The 24,810-nt window shown below is 34.0% G+C and overlaps 1 protein-coding gene across 1 annotated transcript in view; it reads left to right on the top strand.

Annotated features, from left to right (window-relative positions):
• Window positions 1–24,810, top strand: part of LOC145660705 (protein amalgam-like) — a 464,422-nt gene that overhangs the window by 389,674 nt on the left and 49,938 nt on the right. Inside the window, exons 5-9 of the mRNA XM_081726056.1 lie at window positions 5,833–5,983; window positions 11,554–11,651; window positions 16,991–17,165; window positions 19,686–19,813; window positions 21,575–21,758. Of these exons, the coding sequence (XP_081582182.1) occupies window positions 5,833–5,983; window positions 11,554–11,651; window positions 16,991–17,165; window positions 19,686–19,813; window positions 21,575–21,758 (736 nt within the window). The remainder of the gene's footprint in view (window positions 1–5,832; window positions 5,984–11,553; window positions 11,652–16,990; window positions 17,166–19,685; window positions 19,814–21,574; window positions 21,759–24,810) is intronic.

Genomic DNA, 24,810 nt, shown 5'->3' with positions numbered 1-24,810 from the left:
TTTAAGGAGCCAAATCTCGGGAACCCTAACTCACATGGAGATCATATTGGTGTTAATCAATATCTAAGTTAATGGTGAACATTTTGGTACCAAATAGTAACCGGTGGCCACTGATTAACTGTCTATTGGCCAACTGGCCACCGTTCCCTAGATATTGGCCAAACTTTTCGAATTTCTAGATATTTAAGCAACCACATCTCGAGAACTGTAAGTCATAGAGAGATGATATTTTGCTTATTTTTGCGAGAAAGGGAAGTAGGTGCGGATAAAAAATTAACTTCTACATCTAGGAACAATGACAGTTATCCTTCCAGCTTCATCTCTCTATTCTTTTTAAGTTCGTTCTGGCAATGCTCTTGGAGCATTCTCAGCTAGTTTTCATATATGAAATCACAAATTATTAGTTTTGTATTATACAATAAAAAGTTCATTTTTTGAGTATTCTATTCACAATGAACAATGGTTTTGCTGAAACTAATATGTTTCATACTAGTTCAATTTTTGTTCAGATCTTAAAATACTAGACTTTTGTTAAGTTTGTGCTCTTGCAGTGTAACAGACCGTGATGCTGTCTCAGTGCCTAGGCCTAAAATAGTTGTAAGGAGTTGTGTAAACGTGAACATAACAAATTTAATTATATTATTTATATTATTTGGTCTAGGAATTAATTCGTGCGGGTGGACAAGAGATGGCGCAACGAACGGAGCGTACCACAGTTCCGTGTATCCACACATGTGTTGCAAACCCCTGTCATCGCGTATCGTTCGTAGTATAGGGCAATGGATTAAAGCGTCAACAACACAAGTTTGTAGTTAAGTGAACATGGCGCAATTTGTGCCTGATAAAGTGTTTTTGCGGGGTGTCCTGCTGCATTACTTTAACATGCAGAAAAGTGCGACTGAAAGTCATCGTATTTTGGTGGAAGTGTATGGTGACCATGCTCTAGCTGAGCGAACGTGTCAGAAGTGGTTTGCACGGTTTAGAAGTGGTGATTTCTGCTTGGCAGACCAAGAGCGAGCTGAACAGCCAAAAAAATTTCAAGACGAAGAATTGACAGCATTGCTCGAGCAGGATTCGTGTCAAACGCAGGAACAACTTGCAGCAGCATTAGGCGTTGATCAAACAACAGTCTCCAAACGCTTGAAAGCCATGGGAATGATTCAAAAGATGTCACATTGTGTTCCACATGAATTGAAAGACAGAGACGTTGAAAGACGAAAAACCATTTGCGAATTGCTGCTTCAACGACAGAGCAGAAAGGGGTTTCTGCATCGAATTATTACGGGTGATGAGAAGTGGATCCATTACGAGAACCCTAAACGAAAAAAGGCCTGAGTGAAACCAGGTGAACCAGGTCCATCACAACCAAAACGAGATATTCACTGTGCAAAGGTTATGTTGTGCATATGGTGGGATATGAAAGGTGTGGTGTACTATGAGCTGCTGCAACCGGGTGAAACTATGAATGGAGAACGTTATCGACGACAATTAATGCGTTTGAAGCAAGCTCTGGCCAGAACACGACCAGAATGGGAGAACAGACATGATAAACTTATTGTTCAACATGATAACGCTCGCCCACATGTCGCAAAACCGGTCAAAACCTATTTAGAAAATGTCGGATGGGAAGTTTTACCCCACCCGCCGTATTCACCAGACGTTGCTCCTTCAGACTACTACTTGTTCGATTGCATGAACAACGATTTGATTGGACAGCGGTTTACTTCTTCAGAAGATATCGAAACATGGGTCTCTGACTGGATCGCTTCCAAGGATGAGGACTTCTTTCGCCACGGAATCCGTACATTGCCTGACAGATGGGCGAAAGTGATGGCTAGCGATGGACAATATTTTTCTTAAGATATTTATGTATTTTGTGTTTGTACTACAGCTTCAATGTGTGCGTACCAACCGCACGAATTAATTCCTAGACCAAATAATATAATGAGTTAATTGGAATTACAACAAAAACTTCCAAAATTCATGGCTCCCAGGTAAAGAATTTAGCAAACGAGTTAAAGAAGTGAGGAATAACAGTAAAAAGCCATACTAAAAAGCCATACTAGAATGTAAAGTGTATTTCACAGCCACAAAACTGACTTTAGCAAATATGTCTCCTTGGAAATTAGAAAGCTCGTCCTTTCTGTACTATCACTGCCAACCCAGTTCATTGCAGACTGCAGTTCTACAGTTCTACTGCTTCTGATGTAGTATGGAGTTTGCTCTAACACACCACGCCAACAGTCCGAAACTGCGGTTGCCAACAGTCCGAAATAGCTGCAAAATAATTCATTTTTATCTTTTATCTTTGAGCTTCAAATAGTTCAAATCCGCTACTTTTGGATCACTACCTCGCTACTTCTTAATCTTCAGATTTGGCAACACTGCGTACATCTTACTTGCGTTATCACTGGTAGAGAAGCCTTCAAAATTCTGATGTTTGTGATATTGTAACGTCGTTAGTTAGCAATGTAGCAAATAATCTCACAAAGTGCCGTTTGAAAAAATACAACTTTATGTTATGTTGGCAACACTGTCAATAATTTACGGTGTTAGTGTATGGCCCGTCGATATTTGCATCGCACAAAATTTCAACGTTTCTTATGTTTTGATTTAAAAGTTACGAGAATGTTTCAAATTAAATTGTCCATCATATATATTGTGAATGTTTTGTTTGAAATTAGAGATTTACTCTAATTATTTGGTGTTGAAATTACTCAGGAGGAAGATGAAAATGGTAAAACCTCGCCATCCAAAAATTACCCAGTTTCTCATAATACGTTACTTTCGGCTCCCTAGTGGGATCATCTTCTCAATAATGCAAAAACAATGCTTAAGTAAATAGATTTAACGTGCCTTTTAAAATCTTTAGTAGATTCATATCTTTAAATGAAAGTAAATAAACTCTTATATAATTTAATGCTCTATCTAATGCAGAGTTCTTTAGTATATTTATCCTGGAAAACAAAATGTAGAATATTTATGCTCTACAAGTTTCGTGATTGTATATTTCACGGTTCAATACAAGAAATTCAGTTTGTTCTCCATACTTACTATATATATATAAAAAAAAAACCATTGTCAAAGATATCTGAAAGAGAGCAAGTATATAAAATATAGTTTCTTAAATCCTGCTTACATAAGTCACAAACTGAAAATCTTTATAGCCTTATTTTACTTTTATTGTGTTTCTTACGTAACAAAAGTAATTCGATAGTCGTCGATTCTGCTTCAAGTTTTCCTAGGTTATTTCACTTTTCCACCAGCCGAAAAGGAGATGGAATCTTTAAACATAAGTCCTGGTCGATATCCTTCCACTTCTTTTCCTACTCCTTTATTGATTCTAATATAAATTGGCCTCTTCGACTATATTTGGATGTTAGTTTAAGTAAGTATTTTAAATAATGCACGAATAATAAAAATGTGTTTTCCTTTTTTTATGCATGCACGAGCAGTGGCAGATCCAGGGGGGGCTATCGGGGCGATTGCCCCCCCTCAGAAGAGGAAACTTCCTTATTTTATATATATATAAATAAAACCCATCACAGAGTTTGGAGCTCTTAAAAGTAGCTCTGAGTAGCAGTATTACAACCCACCGCCCTCCCAGAAGTCCGTCCTGGATCCACCCCTGGCACGAAGTTAGTAATAAAATGACTGTCCACCAATGTTCTTGAATAAAATATAAATAAAGAAGTTGCAAATTGCCACTTACCAGGGATGACTTCAAAGTTGAACCCTGAATCTGTGAATAACCTATATATTTCCTGAAAGAGTTTATCGAGTTACTTACAAAACAAGCTTCAATTTCTTATCCGGAAGTGACTCCACCCCTTCAGGGCTCGAAATATATAGAACAACTTGATCTATATGTCCTATATATCAAAGTACTCCGCATGACTAGTAGATTAAGAATATAATATGCACTACCCAATTATATCCTATATCAAGGTAATAACCCCCCCCCCCCCAATTATTATTTCACTATAACTATCCTATATTAGTGAACCTATAAAGTTGACAAAACATATCCATAATATGCCGTCAACAGTAAGTCATTTGGTATCACAACTAATGTGACTAATTTTTATGGCTAGATGTGACACATTCGGTGTACATGTTTCAGTTTCTACTTATTCGACGATTTCACGTATATACGTTGTCAGATCAGTACGTTCATTATATATTCGCAAACTGCTTAGTTAGATGAGTTATTCGATAGGTTACACGGTACAAAAACGTTCAATAGATTTTGAGTTACTAAGTAGAGAAACCTAGTCGTGGTGGTAATTTGAGCTCATTTACTCTATCCGAACAGCTCTTTCTTTGTAGCTATTGACCCGATTGCTAGGGGCAGGAGTTTTTCGTAATTTGAAATTAAATATTTCGCATTTGAAATTAAAAATTTCGTATTTTGTCGCATTTTGAGATATAAAATTACTCATTTTGTCGCTAAGTAAATTATTTTACAAACTCTAATATAAATTATACAAATTCTAATGTAAGCCCAATATAAGTAATAAGCAATAAATCAATAATGCTACTTAGGACAATGATGTTATCCTTTATGCAGTTACTAACAACAAATTACTTCTTTCTTCTTTTACAAGTCCAAAAACTTAAAACACACTAGCACAGTATCATCACGAGTGCCATCACAAAACACCACACATTGTATTAGTTATACACCGAAGACATACACATGTAAAAGCACATGTAAAAACACATACATACAATACATTAGTGCAGTATCTTCTAGTATATCTCGTCTGCAAATTGTTATTCTGATGAAAAGTGCAGCATGTTGCATGTTTCAACATTTTCTTCTTTCATTTGTAGCTTTCTATCATTGATTACCAAGCTGTATTTTTTTTAAAAAAATCCTTTTACAGTCAGTATTCGTTATTGGAAGCCATATTGCCGACAGGCACAAGTTATTTAAGTTTAAATTTTTCTTCCCTTTGAAAAATTGTACTTTTTATTTCTGTATTTTAACAACTAAAATTGACGTTTTTAAAAATTCTCAATTTGTCGCGTTTTGTGGCACATTTCGCTCAAAATGTTAGTTATCGCATTTTGTCGCGACTTCAAAATACCTATTTACTTACTCAATCTGACGTAGTTCGTTGGAAAACCAACTCTCGGCTTTGTAGGAAAACTTTCGCGATTTCGTAATTTGCGAAAAACTCCTGCCCCTACCAATTGGCCTCCCGGATAATGTGAGGGAAGAAGGCTTCGGCTGAGTGTTGTTTGCCGGAGCTTGGCTTTAGTTTTTGGCTATGTGTGAAAGCCATGCAACTTAGACGTCACGGTTCTGGCAAGATGTTGCTGCCAAACTTGGCCTTTGTTTTTAAGGTGTGAGGGCCACATAACTCACACTGTCTCACGATCAGTCTATGGCGTGATAGTAAGGTTCACTAATATAGGATATTTATAGTGATATAATCAGTTTTTCGGTTTATTATCTTGATATAGGATATAATTGGGTAGTGCATATTATATTCTTAATCTACTAGTCATGCAGAGTACTTTGATATATAGGATATATAGGTCAAATTGCTCTCTATACATTTCCAACCCTCAAGGGGCGGAGTCACTTCCGGACAAGGAATTGAAACCTATTTTGGAACTTGCTCTACAAACTCTTTCAAGAAATATGTAGGTTATCCCCAGATTCAAATTTCAACTTTGGAGTCATCCCTAGTTAGTGAAAAACAATCCCTGAAGTTTCTACCTATGAAACTTCACCATGTGACTGTGGACAATTCTAATATAAGTGCTTTGTAACTTTCTACAGGAGAACTGTAATAACTGTTTATTAATATCTCTTCTCAGGGCAAAAAAATGCCATCTGGCGAAATGTCACTTGACGGATTTGCAGTCACCTTCAAAAACGTAGATCGCCATCATAGTGGACGATATGAATGCACAGCGTATAATGGAGTGGAGAGAAATGTCACAGCTCACGTAAAACTGGAAGTTCAATGTAAGTTCTTATATAATTCTAATTTTGATTCGCTTTTGTTTCCTCTTATGAAAACTAATAGTCAATCGAACATGTGTTAAAACTTTTTACTGTGTTTATTTCATGTTGTTACAGTCGTAATCAGTTTAATACAATTCTTTAGATTTTGCGCTAAGAAAAGAACAAATATTTAAAAGAATAAGAAATATTTGAGAGAGAGAGAGAGAGAAAGAAAGATATAAGGAAGAAAATACACATTTCACAGGTGCTTGTAAAATGAAGATTGGCAACGTTACATAAAGCTAAGTTGCCATGATGCAAGAATCTTATAGCTGTCATTAAAAAATCTTGCAACCCCATCTTTCTATTTACTGTTTTCACATTACAACGTACTGGAAGCAAGAAAGATATCTTCACCCATGCAGCACTGCGCTCTAATGGATAAATAGTGAACTTTCTCATTAGAAACGTGTATTTTGGCGCGCATCCCCTCATCGTCCAAAAGAATCCGTTGTTTCGGAAGCGGAGAAAACTGTTTTTTTTTCTTTAGGTCAGTGGAAGGGCGATAGCAGGTACCAAGCAAGATGACCCAGAAAGTTGCACATGGTTTGACTCCTTGCAAGAAGAAAATATTGTTGCATGTCCCTTTCAAGATTATGTTTACATGGAGAAATATTTAAAGGTTGCAAGATTTTTTTAAATGACAGCTACAAGATTCTTGCAGTGTGGCAACATAGCTTAAGTGAAGCAAATACTACTTCAGGGAACAAAACTGAACTCTTTGAATATTTCGAATTAAATAAAGGTATACATAACTACAATACGCTTAGAACAAATGGGTTTCAATTTACTCAACATAAAAACAGTCTTTATCAAAAAGGCGTGAATTATTCGGCTAATAAATTATTACATACATATTATATGACTTAAATGTCGATTGAAAGCAGAGAATTCGTGTTATTATTCAGTCCATACTCCTTTTGTCTTCACGAATGCTGTCCCGAAGAATTTGAAGTGTAAAATATATGAAACGATAATTGTGCCTGTTGTACTGTATGGTTACTTTGAGATAGGAAGTTACTCTGGTTGCAAAATATGGTTACTTTGAAGAAAAGAGTAGATTGAAAATATTTGAAAATAAATAAATAAATAAATAAATAAATAAATAAATAATAATAATAATAATAATAATAATAATAATAATAATAATAATAATAATAATAATAATAATAATAAATAATCTAGGATGAATATTCGGACCTAAAAGGGATGGGAATGGGAAATGGCGGAAACTTCATAACAAGGAACTGCTTAATTTATACCGTTTATTTAATACTGTTAGGGTCATTAAATCTAGGAGGCTCAGAGGGGTCATGTAGCCAGAATAGAAGTAAGTAAGAAGGTTTTGAAATTTTAACTGGGAACCTAATCGGAGAAAGGACATATTAAAATGGATGTCGCAGAAATAGGAATACAAAGTAGAAATTGGATCCAGTTGGCTAAGAACAGAAGTCATGGAAGGAAAGCTTTTGTGAATGGGAACCTTCGGTTTCCATAGGGCATAGAGTAAGTTGATTCATTAATAAATTATATAACATGTCTACCGTAATTACTATGTTGAAGAAATTATTCAAAAGTGTGTCTTCTAAAAAAATGTTTATATGCTAATTAGCTTTGTAATTTTGGCAATAGTGATGTGTAATTATGCTTGCAATTCGACAAACCTAATTCCATATATATGATCTAAGAATGCAATATTAATAGAATAGAATTTAATTGTTTCTCAGATGTATAAATAAAATAAATAAGGACGGAGTAGATTGAAATATATAAAGAAAAAAATCCAAGTGTTGGAAATAAGTAATTTAAAGAGTTCGGAATTAATATAATTCATTCTTTAGTGTATATTTCCCTTTAATATGTTTCTTTTGCATTTTATTTATAATAAAATCTGGCATCAATCGGTATAAGTTTGACTTAGAGAGTATTTTTGATTTTTAAAGTAATATTTCTGTCATTCAATTACCTTATTATCATAAGACAAAATCGATACAAAAATACACTGCATTGCTGAGTACCTCATCATCTTTGAATTATTTTTCACACTTTTGTGACATTTTTTACTATGTTTGAATATACAAAGACTTGTGACATTTTTCATTATATTTGAATACACAAATACTTGTTGTGACATTTTTAATTATATTTGAATATACAAGGACTTGTGGCATTTTTCATTATATTTGAATATACAAAAATTTCTTGTGACATTTTTCATTATATTTGAATATACAAAGACTTGTTGTGACATTTTTCGTTATATTTGAATATACAAAGACTTCTTGTGAGATTTTTCGTTATATTTGAATGTACAAAGACTTGTGACATTTTCAATTATATTTGAATATACAAAGACTTCTTGTGAGATTTTTCGTTATATTTGAATGTACAAAGACTTGTTGTGACATTTTTCATTATATTTGAATATACAAAGACTTGATAAAAAAGTAAAGACAACATTGTTGCAATTCGTACGTGGCATTATGTATAAAATGCCTATGAAGTTCATTCAGTGTATTTGTATCCCATCTCTATCACTTTCTGGCACATGCGGAAGGGTCGTACACCGCAGCGCGTCAATCTTTGTTATTAACTATGGCACAGCACAGATGATCGTTTCTCTTGTGTCATATTACTTCCTGTGAAGTGATTCATTTATTTTGGCGAAAAGGTAGTGACAAAGTTCCTGCGAAGATTGTTGCGCACTGCATCCAAGTACTATGGACCACTTCAATCTTGATCCACGCACGTTGTTCTTCTTTTCGAAACGTATTGCTATGGCATTTCCACTTTCTTCTTCTGATTTACAGCCCTGCTGCTTTTGACTGACTCAATTGTTACCACTCGCTACACTTCATCGCTTTACATTCTCTTTCCATCTACGTAAATCTTATAACACTGAGGCACAGCTCTCCGACGTGAGAACAGTGCTGTCATTACTTTTTACTTAAACTGTGTATTTCATTAAAATTTTACAGTTGCTTCCTATTCACTGTTTGCTATTTATTAACTACTGACACATATCGAGCATTATATGCCTGGAAGAAAGGCAAATGCATAGGATAAATGTTATATATTCTTGACGTAATGAGTTCTAATGGCTCAACTTTTATAGAATGTGGAAATGTTTAGATATTTTTTTGTTATGAGAATACAGTAAAGCATTCATTTATGTAGACAAAATTGACTTTTTTTTCGTCTTTTATGTTTTATGATCCACTTTTAGTTTTGAGGGTTGATAGGAGACAAGAAAATAAGATGATCCTTCAAAATAAAATAAAATGAAATATAAAATAAAATAAATAGAATTTTAGGATAGATTTACACGTTTCATGACCTCTTTATATCAAAAATGTGATTTTTACGTATTTGTTCATCTAGATGCACGTATACTCGCCTCGAGGCTGTGCTGTTCAACTATCTCGATAAGATTTTAAGTTTAGGATATTTCAGGGTAGTTTTTTCTTTGTTTCTTCAAAATTAGGGATGCCAACTGGTAGGTATTTCACCGACTTGGCCGGAAATATTGCCGTTATTTTGATTAGGGCCGGTGATCGGTGCAAACTTCTTACCAGTCCCTTTATGATCGGTATTTTTAAATCTGTAATCCAGAATGAAACATCGAACATGAAAATCTTTCAATGTCGAAGTGTAAGTTTGTAGTTGAAGTGTAAGGTTAAAAAGTAAATTTCATTTTGCAAATTCAAAATTGTCATGTAAGTGTTAACATACTTTTGTTAATCTGTTTCAATAATTTTAAAGCAGTGACAGTTGCTGATAAATACAATAAAATGATCAATACCGAGTTTAGTTTCTAATGTTTAGCACAATGTATCTATTAAGCTTATTAGTGAATGTACTAAGGATATGCAGAATGCAGGTGCTAATGCACTTTTGTCCACGAAAGTACATTTCCTTTCCATGTATAGGTCCGGACAGAGATACTTCACACTTAGGCCTATATTACAGGGAATTTTGAGAGGGGTACCGGTAATTTTATTGGCATCCCTACTCAAAATAAGTATATTTTACTGGAGCGAAAAGAAAAACTGAAATTTGTCGAAAATAGCTCTTTGATTTTCATTATGTTTAATAAGTATTTCGTAAAAACACTATAATATGATACAAGTCATTATTACATCCATTAACCTCAAAAACAGAGCAAAACATGCATCGCAACAATTGTTCGTTCAAACAGGCGAATAACTATTCGAGAGCTTTTCAAAGAACTAAGCATTTTGACGGGTTCATTCAAAGTATTTTAACCGTTAATTTGGAAATGAGAAGAGTGGGCGTGAAATTCGTTCGCCGACTTTAGAATACATGAGTTTTTGAACGAAAAAATATTCCTGTCTGTCCACATACACCGTACTCTCCACATATAACATAACGTGACTTTTGGCTCTTTCCAAAAATTAAAACCGTGCTTAAGGGAAAGCGTTTGAACACGATTCCTGACATTGAGAAGGCCACGACAGAACAGCTGAACGTCCTTCCAAAAGAATCCTTCCAGAAATGTTTCCAGTCATGGATTCAACGTTGGAATAAATGCATTGCTAGTCAAGAACAGTACTTTGAAAGAGATTAAATCAAATTCCATGTAAGCTTATTGCTTTGTTTCTAATAAAATTAATCACTGTATATTTTTGATCAACCCTCGTATTTTAGGTTCCATATTTCATCTCACACACAAACACAAAGTTTCAGTTGCAAGCATTTTTCATTTGTAATTTAAAAATTGGAATTTCCGGAGAAAGTATCCGGAGAAATTAAGTAATGAAAGTGAATGTAATGAGTAGAGAGAAAACAAATATTTGTACATTATTATTATTATTATTATTATTATTATTATTATTATTATTATTATTATTATTATTATTATTATTATTATTATTATTATTATTATTATTATTACTTACATTTATATCAGTGAATATTGTTTACAAAACGTAGGTTTTAAAGTGCCAAATCATAGCATAAGAAATACCATGATTTTAGTTCCTCTGAATTGGAAATGTGAAATTTTAAAAAGATTGACATATTCTTTAAGCTCATTTTAGACTTATTGTATTAAACAATGTGAAAGTTTTATGTGATCTGACTGATAGTTTTTAATCAATGACGTTTAGAAACATTAAGCCAAATGTTTATGACTGCTGTTCTTAGCTTCTTGTTGTTTTAGATGGATGGAAAACTTGATAACTTTTACTGCGTTGACAAGGAATTATTTCTGCTTAACTGACTTTTATCTACATTGTGTTTTATATTAGTACCCTTCTTTTTATTGTTTTCTTTCTTATTATTTATTTTTAGTATTAAATAGTATTATTATTCCATCGCATACTCTGATACCAAGTGCTGTATTTTTGCCAAAAGCTGTTCGCGGCACTAAAATAAAGATTATTATTATTATTATTATTATTATTATTATTATTATTATTATTATTATTATTATTATTATTATTATTATTATTATTAATGGTCTTCTTTTAAAACTAATTTGACTTCATGAGTTCTTAACTTTCTTGCAGATGCTCCAGAGATTGAAGTGGAGAGTGAAAGTGTGACTACATCAGCGGGATATGATTCAGAGTTAGTGTGCAACGTGCATGCGGAACCCAAACCTAGGGTTTGTATAACTCAATACTTAATGTGTGATTGATAATGAGTTTTATGTTTATTTCTTGAGCAAAAACATCATAAGATCTAAAAACAAGAAATTTAATTAGTTTTCTTCTTGTTCCGTCAACCATAGGTTGGTGGGCAACATGGAAATTTTAAAACTTTTCTCTCGCTTGGGAGACCTGTTTTATACTTTGATAAGGTTTCTTCTTCGTAATTGCATCTAGATATTTTATCCTTGGTCTTCCTCTTCCTGGTTTTCCTTCTGCCTTTACCTCTATCAGCACAGTGATCCAATAGGAGTGTCGAATAAGATGGCCAAGCATGCTGTTTCTTCTTTTTCCTATTATCTTCATGATCTGTCGTCCTTCATTAGCTTCCTTTAGTACGTCTTCATTCCTTTCCCTTTCGGTCCATGATATGAGCAGCATTCTCTGCCAACACCACATTTCAGATGCTTCCAGCTTGTATATTTCAGCTTTCCTCAATGTCCACGTCTCTGATCCGTACAACGCCACACTCCATACCAATGTCTTAATAAATCATTTACGAACGTCCAGCGACACATTTCTTGATGTTTTAATTAGTACAAGACTTAAATATACTCTGCTTTGCGGTGAGTAATGCTCACCGTTTTGTTTTCACTTTGACTTAAAATAAGGATAAGGATTGAATGAGTATTAATAATTTTGTATCTAGACTGTAGAAATATTTTCAATTATTTTGTTTTGTGCGCTTATGCGTTAAAAGTCTTACTCTGAAAAGAAGTGACAGTTTCTTAAAATAAACATTTCAGAATACATTTTCTGGGTAGTTAAACTTACCAGATCAACGAAAGCAATTATTATTGCAGTGAACTCTTGAGGAACGTCATACCAAAATCATCATCGTAGGTATTTTGCCCTTATTGGCAGATCATTTGCCGCAGCTGAGAAGCTTTCATGCTTCACGGTCCTCCGTTAACTTCTTCGTCTTCGTGTATGATTTTTGTGCTTTCTTCACTGGTGTTCTAATCAACTTGGAGTCAATGCAAGCAAGTGCAAAGTGTTATCGTTCACTAGAAGCAAATCTCTTCGTAACTTTGATTATACAATCAATAAACATGCAGTAAATAGACATGATTCAGTAAACGATCTTGGTGTTACGTTTGATGCTAAGTTAAGGTTTGACAATGACATTGTAAATATAACAAATGAAGCATTCAAACTTTTAAGATTCGTAATTAGAACACAAAAAGAATTTAATAACTCTTCAACATTACAGAATTTGTACAATGTATATGTTCGTTCAAAGTTAGAGTATGCTTCTACTATTTGGAATTTGTCCCAATTAAAAAATGTAAGCAATTAGAAGGAATAGAGGCAAAATTTTTGAAATTTCTAACTTACAAAAAACGCACATTTATCCTACTTACGACAGCTATAAGACCATCCTTGAGAACTTTCGTCTTCCAACCCTAGAACAAAGACGTCACATGATTGATATAATATTCATTCAGAAAGTAACTCAAAATATTTTGGACTGAATTGACTTAGTTTCTTCATTCAATTTTTATGATATTTCATTAAAAACACTGGCCTCTATTACTGTAAAAATTCAAAAGCTAATATATTGAGGAAATCACTAATCTGGAGAACAACAGCTTTGTATCATAGAATATGTATAAATAACAATGAATTGGATATATGTAACATGTCTCCTGATAAATTTAGAGATGCCGTTATCAAGGTTCCTTGGTCCCACAAAATAGTATTTTCTTCCTCCTAAAGGCTTCTTTCGCTATTCCTATCCTTGCTTTTATTTCAGTTCACATTTCATGTAATTACTAATAATACTACCCAGATATTGAAAATTAGTCACCTATTCTATTTTATCTGTTCCTACTTCTATATTTGACATCCACCGCTTCGTTCCAATCACCGTGCCTTTTGTCTTTCTAACAGGGAGTAATCTACACCCCCCCAATACCCCCCTAACACCCCTCCAAATTTCTTTACACACACCCCTGGATGGAAAAGGAATACTCCCCCAAATCCAATTGTATCAATCAGTATCATATAGGTTATTTATTACATCAAGTTAAAAAAGGTTTAGCGTTTAGGAAAGAAGGCAATATTCTTATTTATTTATTTCACTTCAAAATATGAAATGACCTCGTTCTCATGTACGGGCTTCAAGAACCACATGACCTCATTGTTTCGGGCGGTGTTTCGATCAAAACAATTGACAAAACAGACCGCTGATACCTACCCTCCTGGGTTCCGCGGTCGTTTCCGAGAAAAGAGATTGATGTGCAGATGCAGATGACTGAAATTGGCAACGTCTTGAGAGGTCATTCACCTACCTCCTCCTCAACAAGGAAAAATGTGACAATATAGTAATAAGCCTATACCAGATTCAGTTGGTAAGTACTACTCCCTAACAGGTTCGCAACCAGAGGGGGCTATGGAGGGCCCGGCTCTCCCTTAATTTTTCATGTCCCCTCCAGACCTCAATACAACATGCACAATTTAGATATTTGAAAATAAAATTTTTAATGACTTGGCCCCTCCTAACATATTCGTGGCTCCCCAAAGCTCTGTGGCTGGTTTTGAGCCTGCTCTGTAAGTGGTGTATCAACGGACGGACGTTAGAAGGGTGTAGCCAAAACGTTTTTAGAAATGAGGAGATCGATCGAATTAAGAATTATATATATATTTTAGACTGAGTCTAGTGTTATGCAGGAACGCATTTGGCGCTAGCTTAATTTTTGTAAAGTATGTTTTTGTTCACGTAAATTGATTGAGTGGAACAGAGCTCATAACGAGTCACTTTTTTAACTAAAATTTACTTTTTTTAAAGTTGGTCACTAAAAGTTACTTTTTTTTTCAAATTTGTCACTAAAAGATACTTTTTTGAGAGGAACGATAATGTCTGAGACGAAGAAATTCGGAAATAGGCCAGAACTGGTTCCACTTACTCAGGAGCCTTTTACATGTGCTAAGTCTGCTTACCACATAACTACAAAGCTTACTCTGAAAACCTAAGAAAGGAGGAAGCTCAAAAAGAAGAAGGAAAGAAGAAACAAAACAAACAAAGAAAGAGAGGTGATGGAGAAATTGACAAAACAAAAAAGGGGCATGATGAAATTTTGGTCACTTTTTCGTGTGCTTTGTCCATTTTTGGTCACTTTTCAAGTATTTACAAGAGACCAGACCACTATGAGCCCTGGGATTTTTAAAATTAGGGTATATTAAAGAAGACAAAAGAGAAAGATACAAAATGTTTTCCAGAAATCCAGTTTTTCAATTTACAAATAACTAAATCAATGAATAATTTTCCTATGAAAGATATTCAGAGCCAATAACGCAGCCAGGAAGGGGCAGGAACGGACATTAAGAGATCAAATAATATTACAACAATTAACGTTAACAACAGCGTTAGAATATTAAAATAATGAAATTGGAACTATGTACGGTATAACTTACTAAACGAATGTGATTTCATCATGGGACGAGGGAATTTTTCCTAATTAATATTTTTGAAAAAAATCACCCACTAAAACTTGCTGGGGTGAAAAGAGAACCCTTCCTTTTAGGGACACCCCTCATTTACGGGCAAATAATGGTGTTCCACCGATGTCCATTTTGAGAGGTTTCACTGTATTACTTAGTTTCATAATAATAATAAATGCTGAAATGTGTGAACTTACTTTATTGAACCTACCAGTGCGAAGAGCTGATATTATTATTATTATTATTATTATTATTATTATTATTATTATTATTATTATTATTATTATTATTATTATTATTATTATTAGTAGTAGTAGTAGTAGTAGTAGTAGTAGAAGTAGAAGTAGTAGTAGTAGTGTTGCAATAGTTGCGTAACAAAATATACTGTTTTCTTGTTTGAGTTTGTTTAAAAATTATATCACTATTCTGAGAACCCCCCCCCTTTATTTTGAACACCCCCCCCAAGTAAAAATTTCTGGCGTACTTACTGCTTTCTAACATTTATTTTCATCCCATATTCTTCACCTGGATGAAACAAGGAATCGAATTTTTGCATTCTTATAATTTTACTTTTCAACATGTAAGAATTAAATATTGTTACTTATTCATTTATTCATTACTGCCGTTATTTATTCATTACTATTATCATTAGTGTTTCATTTTTATTGTAAGAAAATGTTCAAAATTTCATTTATTTTCAAATCTTCTTCTCTATTCAAAGTGTTATTTCTTTAATTTTATTTCTATCTTTTTTAACTTTTTATTTACTTCCGTGGTTTTTACTAAGAACTGGTGTGTTTTCACACAGAGTTTTACGATTTTCTTCTAATGCAAGTGTTGCCAATGCTAAGTTTTTAAATTGGTTTAATCGTATATTCCAGATTTGTCTGGAAAGTAGTAGGTCTGAATTTTATTTTTAAATTTATTGACAATTTGAGCACATTGACTTGATAGTTTTCCAAATATGCCCCTTCTCCATCAATACAGCATTTCCAGCGACTCTGTCAATCACTGAAGGCTTCCTGGAACGTAGAAACTGAAATACTCTTCAGTTTCCTCGTTACGTCCTCTTGAATGGCCTGGACCAAGCCGTGGTGCCGTCGTTTTATGACCCTTTCCAGTCAGGGGAAGAGAAAGAAGTCTGCAGGAACGACATCTGGGCTCTAGGCTGGCTGGAGAAGCTATGTGATGCCATGTTTGGTCAATAAGTCCGTGGTAGCAAAGACGGTGTGGCTCAGCGCATTGTCGTAATGAAGCTTCCATGATCCAGCGATTGCTGGACGGACGCGGGCGACTCGTTTTCTGAGTCTTTTAAGTACTTCCAGGTAGAACTCAGCATTCACAATCTGACCAGGCGGTACAAACTTCACCAAGTAACGCTGCTCTAACAAACGATTCATTGTGGAGATGATAGGGCACCTCGAAAGGGGTTCACCTTATACTCGATCTAGCGTCCGTGAAGATTTGGAAACGACTGGCGACTGGTGCACTGGTAGTTAAGACCCACCATCACCCAACCAGCACAGTAACATACCCCTCCTTCACCACGTTTTGGCAGGAAAAAATCAGTCCTACTACTTCTCTGGCAAACCCTGTATATGTATCTTGTATGTTTCTCACTTTCTTAATTATACGCCTCGGTTGTTCAAGGTGTGTTAGGTCAGATTGACTAAACGTGAGATTGACTAAACACTTCAGGTGTATAATTGTTCTTGATCTTACACAGATCGTAGCGTTTGTCTGATCTTCAAAGGTAGCATGTGAATTGTTCTTTTTCGATATTAAATAAGACTTGGAGTTGCTTACTGTTTTAAATGTCTGTATTCAATAAATACGGAATTTTATTTTCTAGGTATTCTGGTTCAAAGATGGCATGCCACTGGAAAAATCTGATCGTTACATTCAGAAAAAAGATGAAAGTAGACACATCATAGTGATCAAAACGACAGAAGAGTCAGACTTTGGAAATTACACATGTTTCGCTAATAACACGCTTGGAAGGCACAGCAGAATAATTGAACTTACAGGTGCGTGTTTGATTGATAAGATCAATTTTACGAATCATCTTTGCTAAATTTAAGAAAACAATTAAATGTAGAAGTGACTTCTTTAACAAGGACTCGAACCCATACTGTTGCTAAACTTTCGGCGACAAAACACCTTTAATTCAGACAAGTCTAACAAAAAGCTGTAATCACTAGCGGAAGATTCTAGATGTAGAGAAAAAAGAACATTGTCTAGAGTTGGTAAAACGTATAGAATTCTTATATAGGAATAGAAAGATTTTAAGAAGCGAAATTAAAATACTGCTAATTTTACAACAATTAAGTTATGTCTTCAAATAAATAAAGGGTAATCAAAAAATGGAACAAAAACTCAATAGACAATATTATTTTACATGAGATACCGTCATCACAACTCACTTATCTGCTTTTGATTTCTAACCATTTATAAACGCAAAAATAAATGCTGATTTTGTAAATGATTGGAAATCGAAAGCAGATAAGTGAGTCGTGATAACGGTATCTCATATACAATAATATTGTCTAGCGAGCTCTTGTTCCACTTTTTGATTATCTTTTATCTATTTGAAGATATCACTTAGTTACTGTAAAATTAGCGGTAATTTAATTTCGCCGTGATGTGACCTCTTAAAATTTTTCTGTACCTTTATAAGAATTCTATACGTTTTATCAAAAAGTGGAACAAGAGCTCACTAGACAATATTATTTTACATGAGATACCGTTATCTCGACTCACTTATCTGCTTTCGATTTCCAGCCATTTAGAAAATCGCTATTTATTTTCGCGTTTCTAAATGGCTGCAAACGGAAAGCTACTAGGTGACTCGTGATAACGGTACCTCATGCAAAATAATATTGTCTAGCGAGCTCTTGTTTCACATTTCAATTATCTTTTATCTATGTGAGGATATCATATAATTACTGTAAAATTAGCAGTATTTTAATTTCGCAGTGATTAGGCCTCTTAAGGTCTCATTAGACTTCATGTTCAAAAGTATAAGTCTTGTAGCATGCTTTTGAATTAGTTTAGAGAAACAAGTTACGGATTTTCAATACTGTAATATCGTCTACATATGACGACGGTCTACGTCCTCAACCACAAAAATATACAAAATCATAAAATTAGCAGCAAAATCACACGAGATGCTTTCACTTCAGCTTCTGGCAACGAACTAAGCAACAAAGAGTAGGATTGACACAAACGCAGACAAAACATACGCGTAGAAAACATTCTGAACGTACGATTCCAAAGCACAATTTCCTATTCCGAGACAAAATTTGCTTGAATTTTTCGTTCGTTTTCAAGTTCTTCGAGTTCTGGGGAGTTCGGATCCCGGAGGTAATTTGTAATTGTTGCAATATGTATAAGCTCACTCACTAAGGGACGATATCAGAAGACCAATTTTCGATATTAACGTACTAGGTCTTATTGTCTAATGCAATACATGTTTAATACTAAGTGTTCACCTCTAAACAAGGGCGCCTATCAGGGGGGCAAGGTGGGGCGCTCGCCCCTTAGAGGAAATTGTACTTCAGAATATCGAAAACCCAACAGAATTTTTACATAAATTACAGCAAAATTTGAACCTATATTTGAAACGTCGCTTATGCTTGCCCCCTCCCCCCCCTTGGAAACCACAACATGGGCGCCCTTGCCTCTAAATATTATTCTCAAAAGTGTTTCCTTCCTTCGGATTGTCCCAAGAGCATTAGCTGGCTCTAACGAACAATATCAGAAAATTTATTTTCCATGTTAACATATTAAAGCGTGTCTAATATGATCCATGTTTGTACTGTAAGAAATGTTCCTTTTTAAACATTGCTTGTAAAAGTATCTTTTACATTTTGTGTCTTTTATATATCTAGGTAATTTCTTATAAATTTGGATTAAACTACACTTAATACCATTATTCCATAGGTTGTTTTTGTGATGTTGTCAATGTCAATTTCGTATCTTTGTATGAATATGCCATTTTCTGTTTTTCATGAGTTTACAATTGTACCTTGTTGCCAAACGTGTTAGTTCATATGATCTATAGGAGCTAGGTTGATGAATGTTACTCACTATATTCATTGAGCTAAGTTGATGAATATTGGTATTAATTGAATTTTATTTTATTCCTGAATTCCTTCTTTGCTTTACATATGAATTTGTGCATTGTTTTTGTAGCGCCATTCTCTTTATGACAAATGTGTGTGTTAGGTAAGTTATAATGCGGAAATCGTTTTTCGGCATATTAGGTAAGATATAATGCGGAAATCTCTTTTCGGCATATTAGGTAAGATATAATGCGGAAATCGCTTTTGGCATATTAGGCCAGACATAATGCGGAAATCGCTTGTCGGTATATTGGGTAATATATATGATACGGAAATCGCTTTTTGGCTTAGCAATATTAACATTAAAAAGAGTAAACAATTTAATTCTTGTGTGCGAATATGAGTGAGAAAGGAAATGATAGTTGTATATGATTTTAATGAAAATGATGTCTAATCTTTATGTCAATCTATTGTTTACTCTAGGAACTCCTAGTCAAGCAAAAGTAACAAGTCACAAGACGACAGACGATGGTCGAAGTACGAGATTGGAATGGAATGTCGAAAGTGTGTCACCAATTATTGAATACAAGTTGTTGTACAGGAGAGCGAAGGTTTGTGACAAATTCAATACTATTAATAGTAAACATTTGCTGCACTAAAATAAAACAGAAGTATTTATAGTGTGGTTTTGATTCGTATTTAATAAATTCAGTGTAAATGCATGGTACTGATACGATGCACTTAAAACACAACGATTTTAATTATGTGAACATTGCAAAGTTCTTTATTATCCACTCAAAAAGAGCAATCTTCGTTACAATATTTCTCTAAATGACGGACTGATTTGAGTGAAGTATGATTCCATATAGTACAGGCAATATAGTGTTGTATTGTATATAATATATTTGTTGGCTGAGAAAAAAGTTCACAATTTCACATAACTTGAAAATAAACCAGCATATAAAGCGACACCTTCACTCGTTTCCGAAGTTATATTCCTTCACGAAAACATGCAAAGATCTATGCAGTGACGTAGGCAGGGAGGCATGTTTCGGTTCAAAACTTTTTAGTACAGATTAATCTTATATCGAAAATGAATTCTGCTTACGTATAGTATGTTTAATATTTGATCCCAAATGCATTTTTTTTTTTCATATTTTGTCACAAACACGCCAGAAATCTTTTCGAGCTCTTACTCGTTAGAATATTCATGAAAATTTGCCATCTGCGGTGTGATAGGCTGCTTATTTAATTAAATGTTTAAAAAATGTTAATAATTATTATGTGTGATAATAGTTGTGCCACACAATGCTTTTATGTATATGATGCAACATATGTGTGTGCGTGAGTATGTACTTCTTCGAGATGGCAATTATTTCCCCTTTTCTTCAACCCCAAGTGATGTTTTCTTGCTTCTCCAGTGGGTCTGTGGTTCTGTTTGTTCGTTTTGTACGAAAAGTATCGGAAAATTATTCCAAGTGTGCCCACTATCTTAACGTGGCTAAAATAGGTACAATCACCGAATTTTTAACAGCGAAATAAAACTAGAAAAATTGACCGTTGACAAACCACGTACAGAGAGCAAACTGGATCAAAATACAGTGAGGGAGTGAACAACGTAATTTGTGCATCGGAAAAGGGTTGAGCGCTTTTAACATTTCAATCATTGCGCATTGTTCTAGCACGTGGGAAAATTCTTGACAGCATTTCACAAACTACTCACACAAAGTGAACTGAATTCCATGAACCTTGCTATGTTTTAGAGAGAGATTGTACCTACCAGATGGCCGTAATACTACTGCTGTGCGAGCTGTGTCGTTCTCAGCTGGCGTGAGATTTTACACTTTTCTCATTCCACTTACGCATATTGCTCTCGAGGGCAAAGTGTTCCGGAAATACGCCTGAATTCAATTTGCCTACGAATAGCGAATGTTCGTTACATATACTGCGTTATGAAGACGTAATAATTACCTCTTGCTGACTTTACATTGACAAAAACACGAATAGCAGCCTGAACTTTCGAGAAGCGAAATTGCTTGTGGGTGAGAGATTTTGATACCATGCATAGTCATGAAGGTGTCTGAATCGTTGGTTCTATGGATTTACAATGTAGAAATGAAAACAAGATTATTTTTTTGTATATATCCGTTACAATTACAACAAAAACAAAGAGCTACACCAGCGAATGTTAATTTAAAGTATGCTGTGATTTCGAATTATATTGAAATTATGTATTAGTTGTCGTCTCAATCGTCTGTTTGCCCCTCTCTGGTTACAGACCTAGTCATTAGAAAGAAACAAAATTTTTGCTATCCGTTTACTTTTGTAGTATTGATACTTTATAAGTTACAAGACTGTTTTCTTTTTCACAGAGTAATGGAGAATGGACTGTTATAATGAAAGAGCCTGGTGTTAATTCAGAACCTGAGGGAAACATTTACACTGTAAGCCACACATTATCGGGTTTAGATCCAGGAGAATATGAAGTTATTCTAGTCTCAAGAAATTCATACGGCTGGTCAAGGAATTCACCAGCTAGTCAAGTTTCATTAGCAGGTATTAAGTTGTAGTAATATTGAGATTTTTTAAATCTTTATTATGAGTGGAAAGAAAGCATGCTCTCTAAATGTATTTATTCTCAACGCTTCATGGTTAATCCAGAGCCTGTAATGAGGATACAAATGCCAATCGCTGGAATCGGTAATACTTCACTTTCATGTTTAGAAAGTGCAAGGGAAATACGAATATATATATATATATATATATATATATATATATATATATGAGAGAAATTATTTTTAATTCATAAAGATGCTGGTGCGGGAAAGGTCGGAGAAATTTTTATAAAATTGTAACTTCAAAACAAACAAAATGCTGCCAATACACTTAATCTATAGGTAACTGTACAATAACATAATTGGGCCTTATCCTTGTATAAGACAAGGCTATCATCTCTACTTAAGAGTAATTTCAATTTTCTTACGTTGTAAAACAAATAAATGATGTATCAGCAAAAAGATAAAAATGTTTCTTTATTTATTTTCACAGTGATTCTACATATAATAATAATAATAATAATAGTAATAATAATAATAATAATAATAATAATAATAATAATAATAATAATAATAATAATAATAATAATAATAATAATAATAATAATAAATATATTTACAAAATTCGGTGAACTATTACACGCTAAACGCTATTATATTACTGAATTAGCATTGCGTATAAAAAGTGCTTTGGTTCTATTAGCATTAGCTGTTGTGCCCTTTGTACACTATTGGCTAAAATCATCTGTAATTAAAAGTTTTAATTGCTAACATCTAACAAATTTATTTTATTTATTTTAGAGTTTGTCCACCAATCATCTCAAATTCTATACCAATTATTCAAAGACTTCCTATTCATAAGACTCCTAAAGATAGCGATATGTATTAGCGTCAGGCAGACAAGCGATAGTTTCAAAACTACACTTCTCTACGAAGCGTGTCCATTGACACTCCAATTTGTCAACAAACGAAGCCACAACTGCCTTTAATTCATGATTTTTCACGTTTCGTTAAAAAATAAATCCATCACTTTCGTATTTTATTTTTAATAGTATTCTCTATATATTCTCTATATTATCATACACTTATAAAACTTCAGTGGTTCATTCATTTGGATGATAACTGAAAGAAATATGGGACAAATTTTAATAATGCAACAATCGTCTATAAATATATTTTCTGCTATATTACTTTTTAATCAATCGCATGCAAATAAATTTCGAACAATGTTCGAGGTAGTTGTAGTATATGGTGTATTCTTTTTTCATATCTATCGTTTCGTAACCTTTCATTTAGGCTAGGTTTGTTTTTCTTTTTCTTTTTTCTTTTTTTTTTGCCTTCTACTGTAATTTTACTGCGCATTAATTAGTACTTCAGTCTATATATATATATATATATATATATATATATATATATATATATATGCTGCTTATTGTACTGATCTTAATGGTGTTACGTAGTACGTAGACTTTCGTTACAAAAGCTAAAATAAATAAGCACAACTGTACAAGACAAAAGACCAGAGCCGAGTCTTAAATGATAGCCAAATTCTCTGAACATTCATATATTTTAACACATTTTTTTGTTCATTATTTGACTTGAATGATTTTCATGAGATCACAGTTTTCTAACAGCTTTCAATTGGTACTGGTGTTTTAAAATGAAATGAAATAAAATAAAATCTTCAGTTTTACGTCCCACGATTATGCCGGTTAGGCTAAAAGAGACGGTGATGATGAGAAATGAATGAAATGGTGGAATGAAGCAAGTGGGAGGAAACGGGAGAACCCCGACAAAACCCACGAGCACGGTGTTTGTCCACCACACAAAGTCCACACGGCGCGAGCTGGGATCGAACCAGGTACCCCAAGCACCGGAGGTGAACGCTCTACCATTGACCCACCGCGCCCCGGTAGCGGTGTTTCGTTAGTTATGCGTGTATGATCGTTGTTGTTCTCTTTGTGCATTGAGTTTTGAATAGAAAATTTTTATCTACGTAGAATAACATTTTCAATGAACTCAAAAAGTTCGTTACTGAATTCTCTATGTCTCTCTGTGTGTGTGTCTGTAATAAGCGAATATTTCAATATTGAGCCCTCCATTCGATAAAGCATCAAAATCTATCTGAGAAAGTGATGGAATATTTCGTGTCACTGTTATGAGATATGGCTCCTTAAATCTACCGAAATCGGAACTGTTTTTTGGCTAATATCTCGGGAACGGTAACAGTGACGCGAAAATTCCATCACTTTCTCAGATTTTGATGCCCTATCGAATAGAGGGCTCAATATTGAAAAATTCGCTTATTACAGACACACACACACACGCATACACAGACATAGAGAATTCCAGATATTGGCCCAAAAAATTCGAATTTCGGGAGATTTAACGAGCCATATCTCGGGAACCGTAAGTCATAGAAAAGATGATATTTTACCGAATTCTTGCGAGAAAGAGAAGACGATGCGGATAAAAAAGATTCACTTTTACATGGAGGAACAATCACAGTTATCCTTCCCGCTCCGTCTCTCCATTTTGTAAGTTCGTTCTGGTTGTTATTGAAACGTTAACTTTCACAAGATAATTGGCTCATTTTTTTTTTTTTTTTTTTTTTTAAATAACGGGCACTGGATTAATCTTTTCTTATGTGATTGCCTGAGCTTTACCTCTCTATGGCACCTCGTGATTGCATGCTGTGTTAAATTTTCTCACTGTTTTATTCATAAAAACATTTAGAGCACGATACTTATTTATCTAGGTATACTGTGTTTATGACGAACTTGAAATATTTAGTGTATTAACTAAATTTAATATTTAAATATTTATCTTGTTAGAAATATTACAATAAATAATATTTTCTAGCTGTATAGAAGGAAAGTGCTTGATGTGCTAAGTATTAATTTACATTAAGTTCAACTGTGTAATGGTTTTGAGTTGTAATTCTGTACATTGACCAGTAAAAACTGAACTAAGATAATTAATATATGTAACCATATTTGTTGTTAATTATACAGGCTAACATTGTATAACACAGGAAATTATAATTTTATGTA

This window comes from Thermobia domestica, chromosome 9 (genome assembly GCF_964235325.1).
Source record: "Thermobia domestica chromosome 9, izTheDome1.hap1.1, whole genome shotgun sequence".
NCBI lineage: Eukaryota > Metazoa > Arthropoda > Insecta > Zygentoma > Lepismatidae > Thermobia > Thermobia domestica.
Note: the sequence above shows the minus strand (reverse complement) of the source record. Positions and strands in the feature narration are given on the sequence as shown.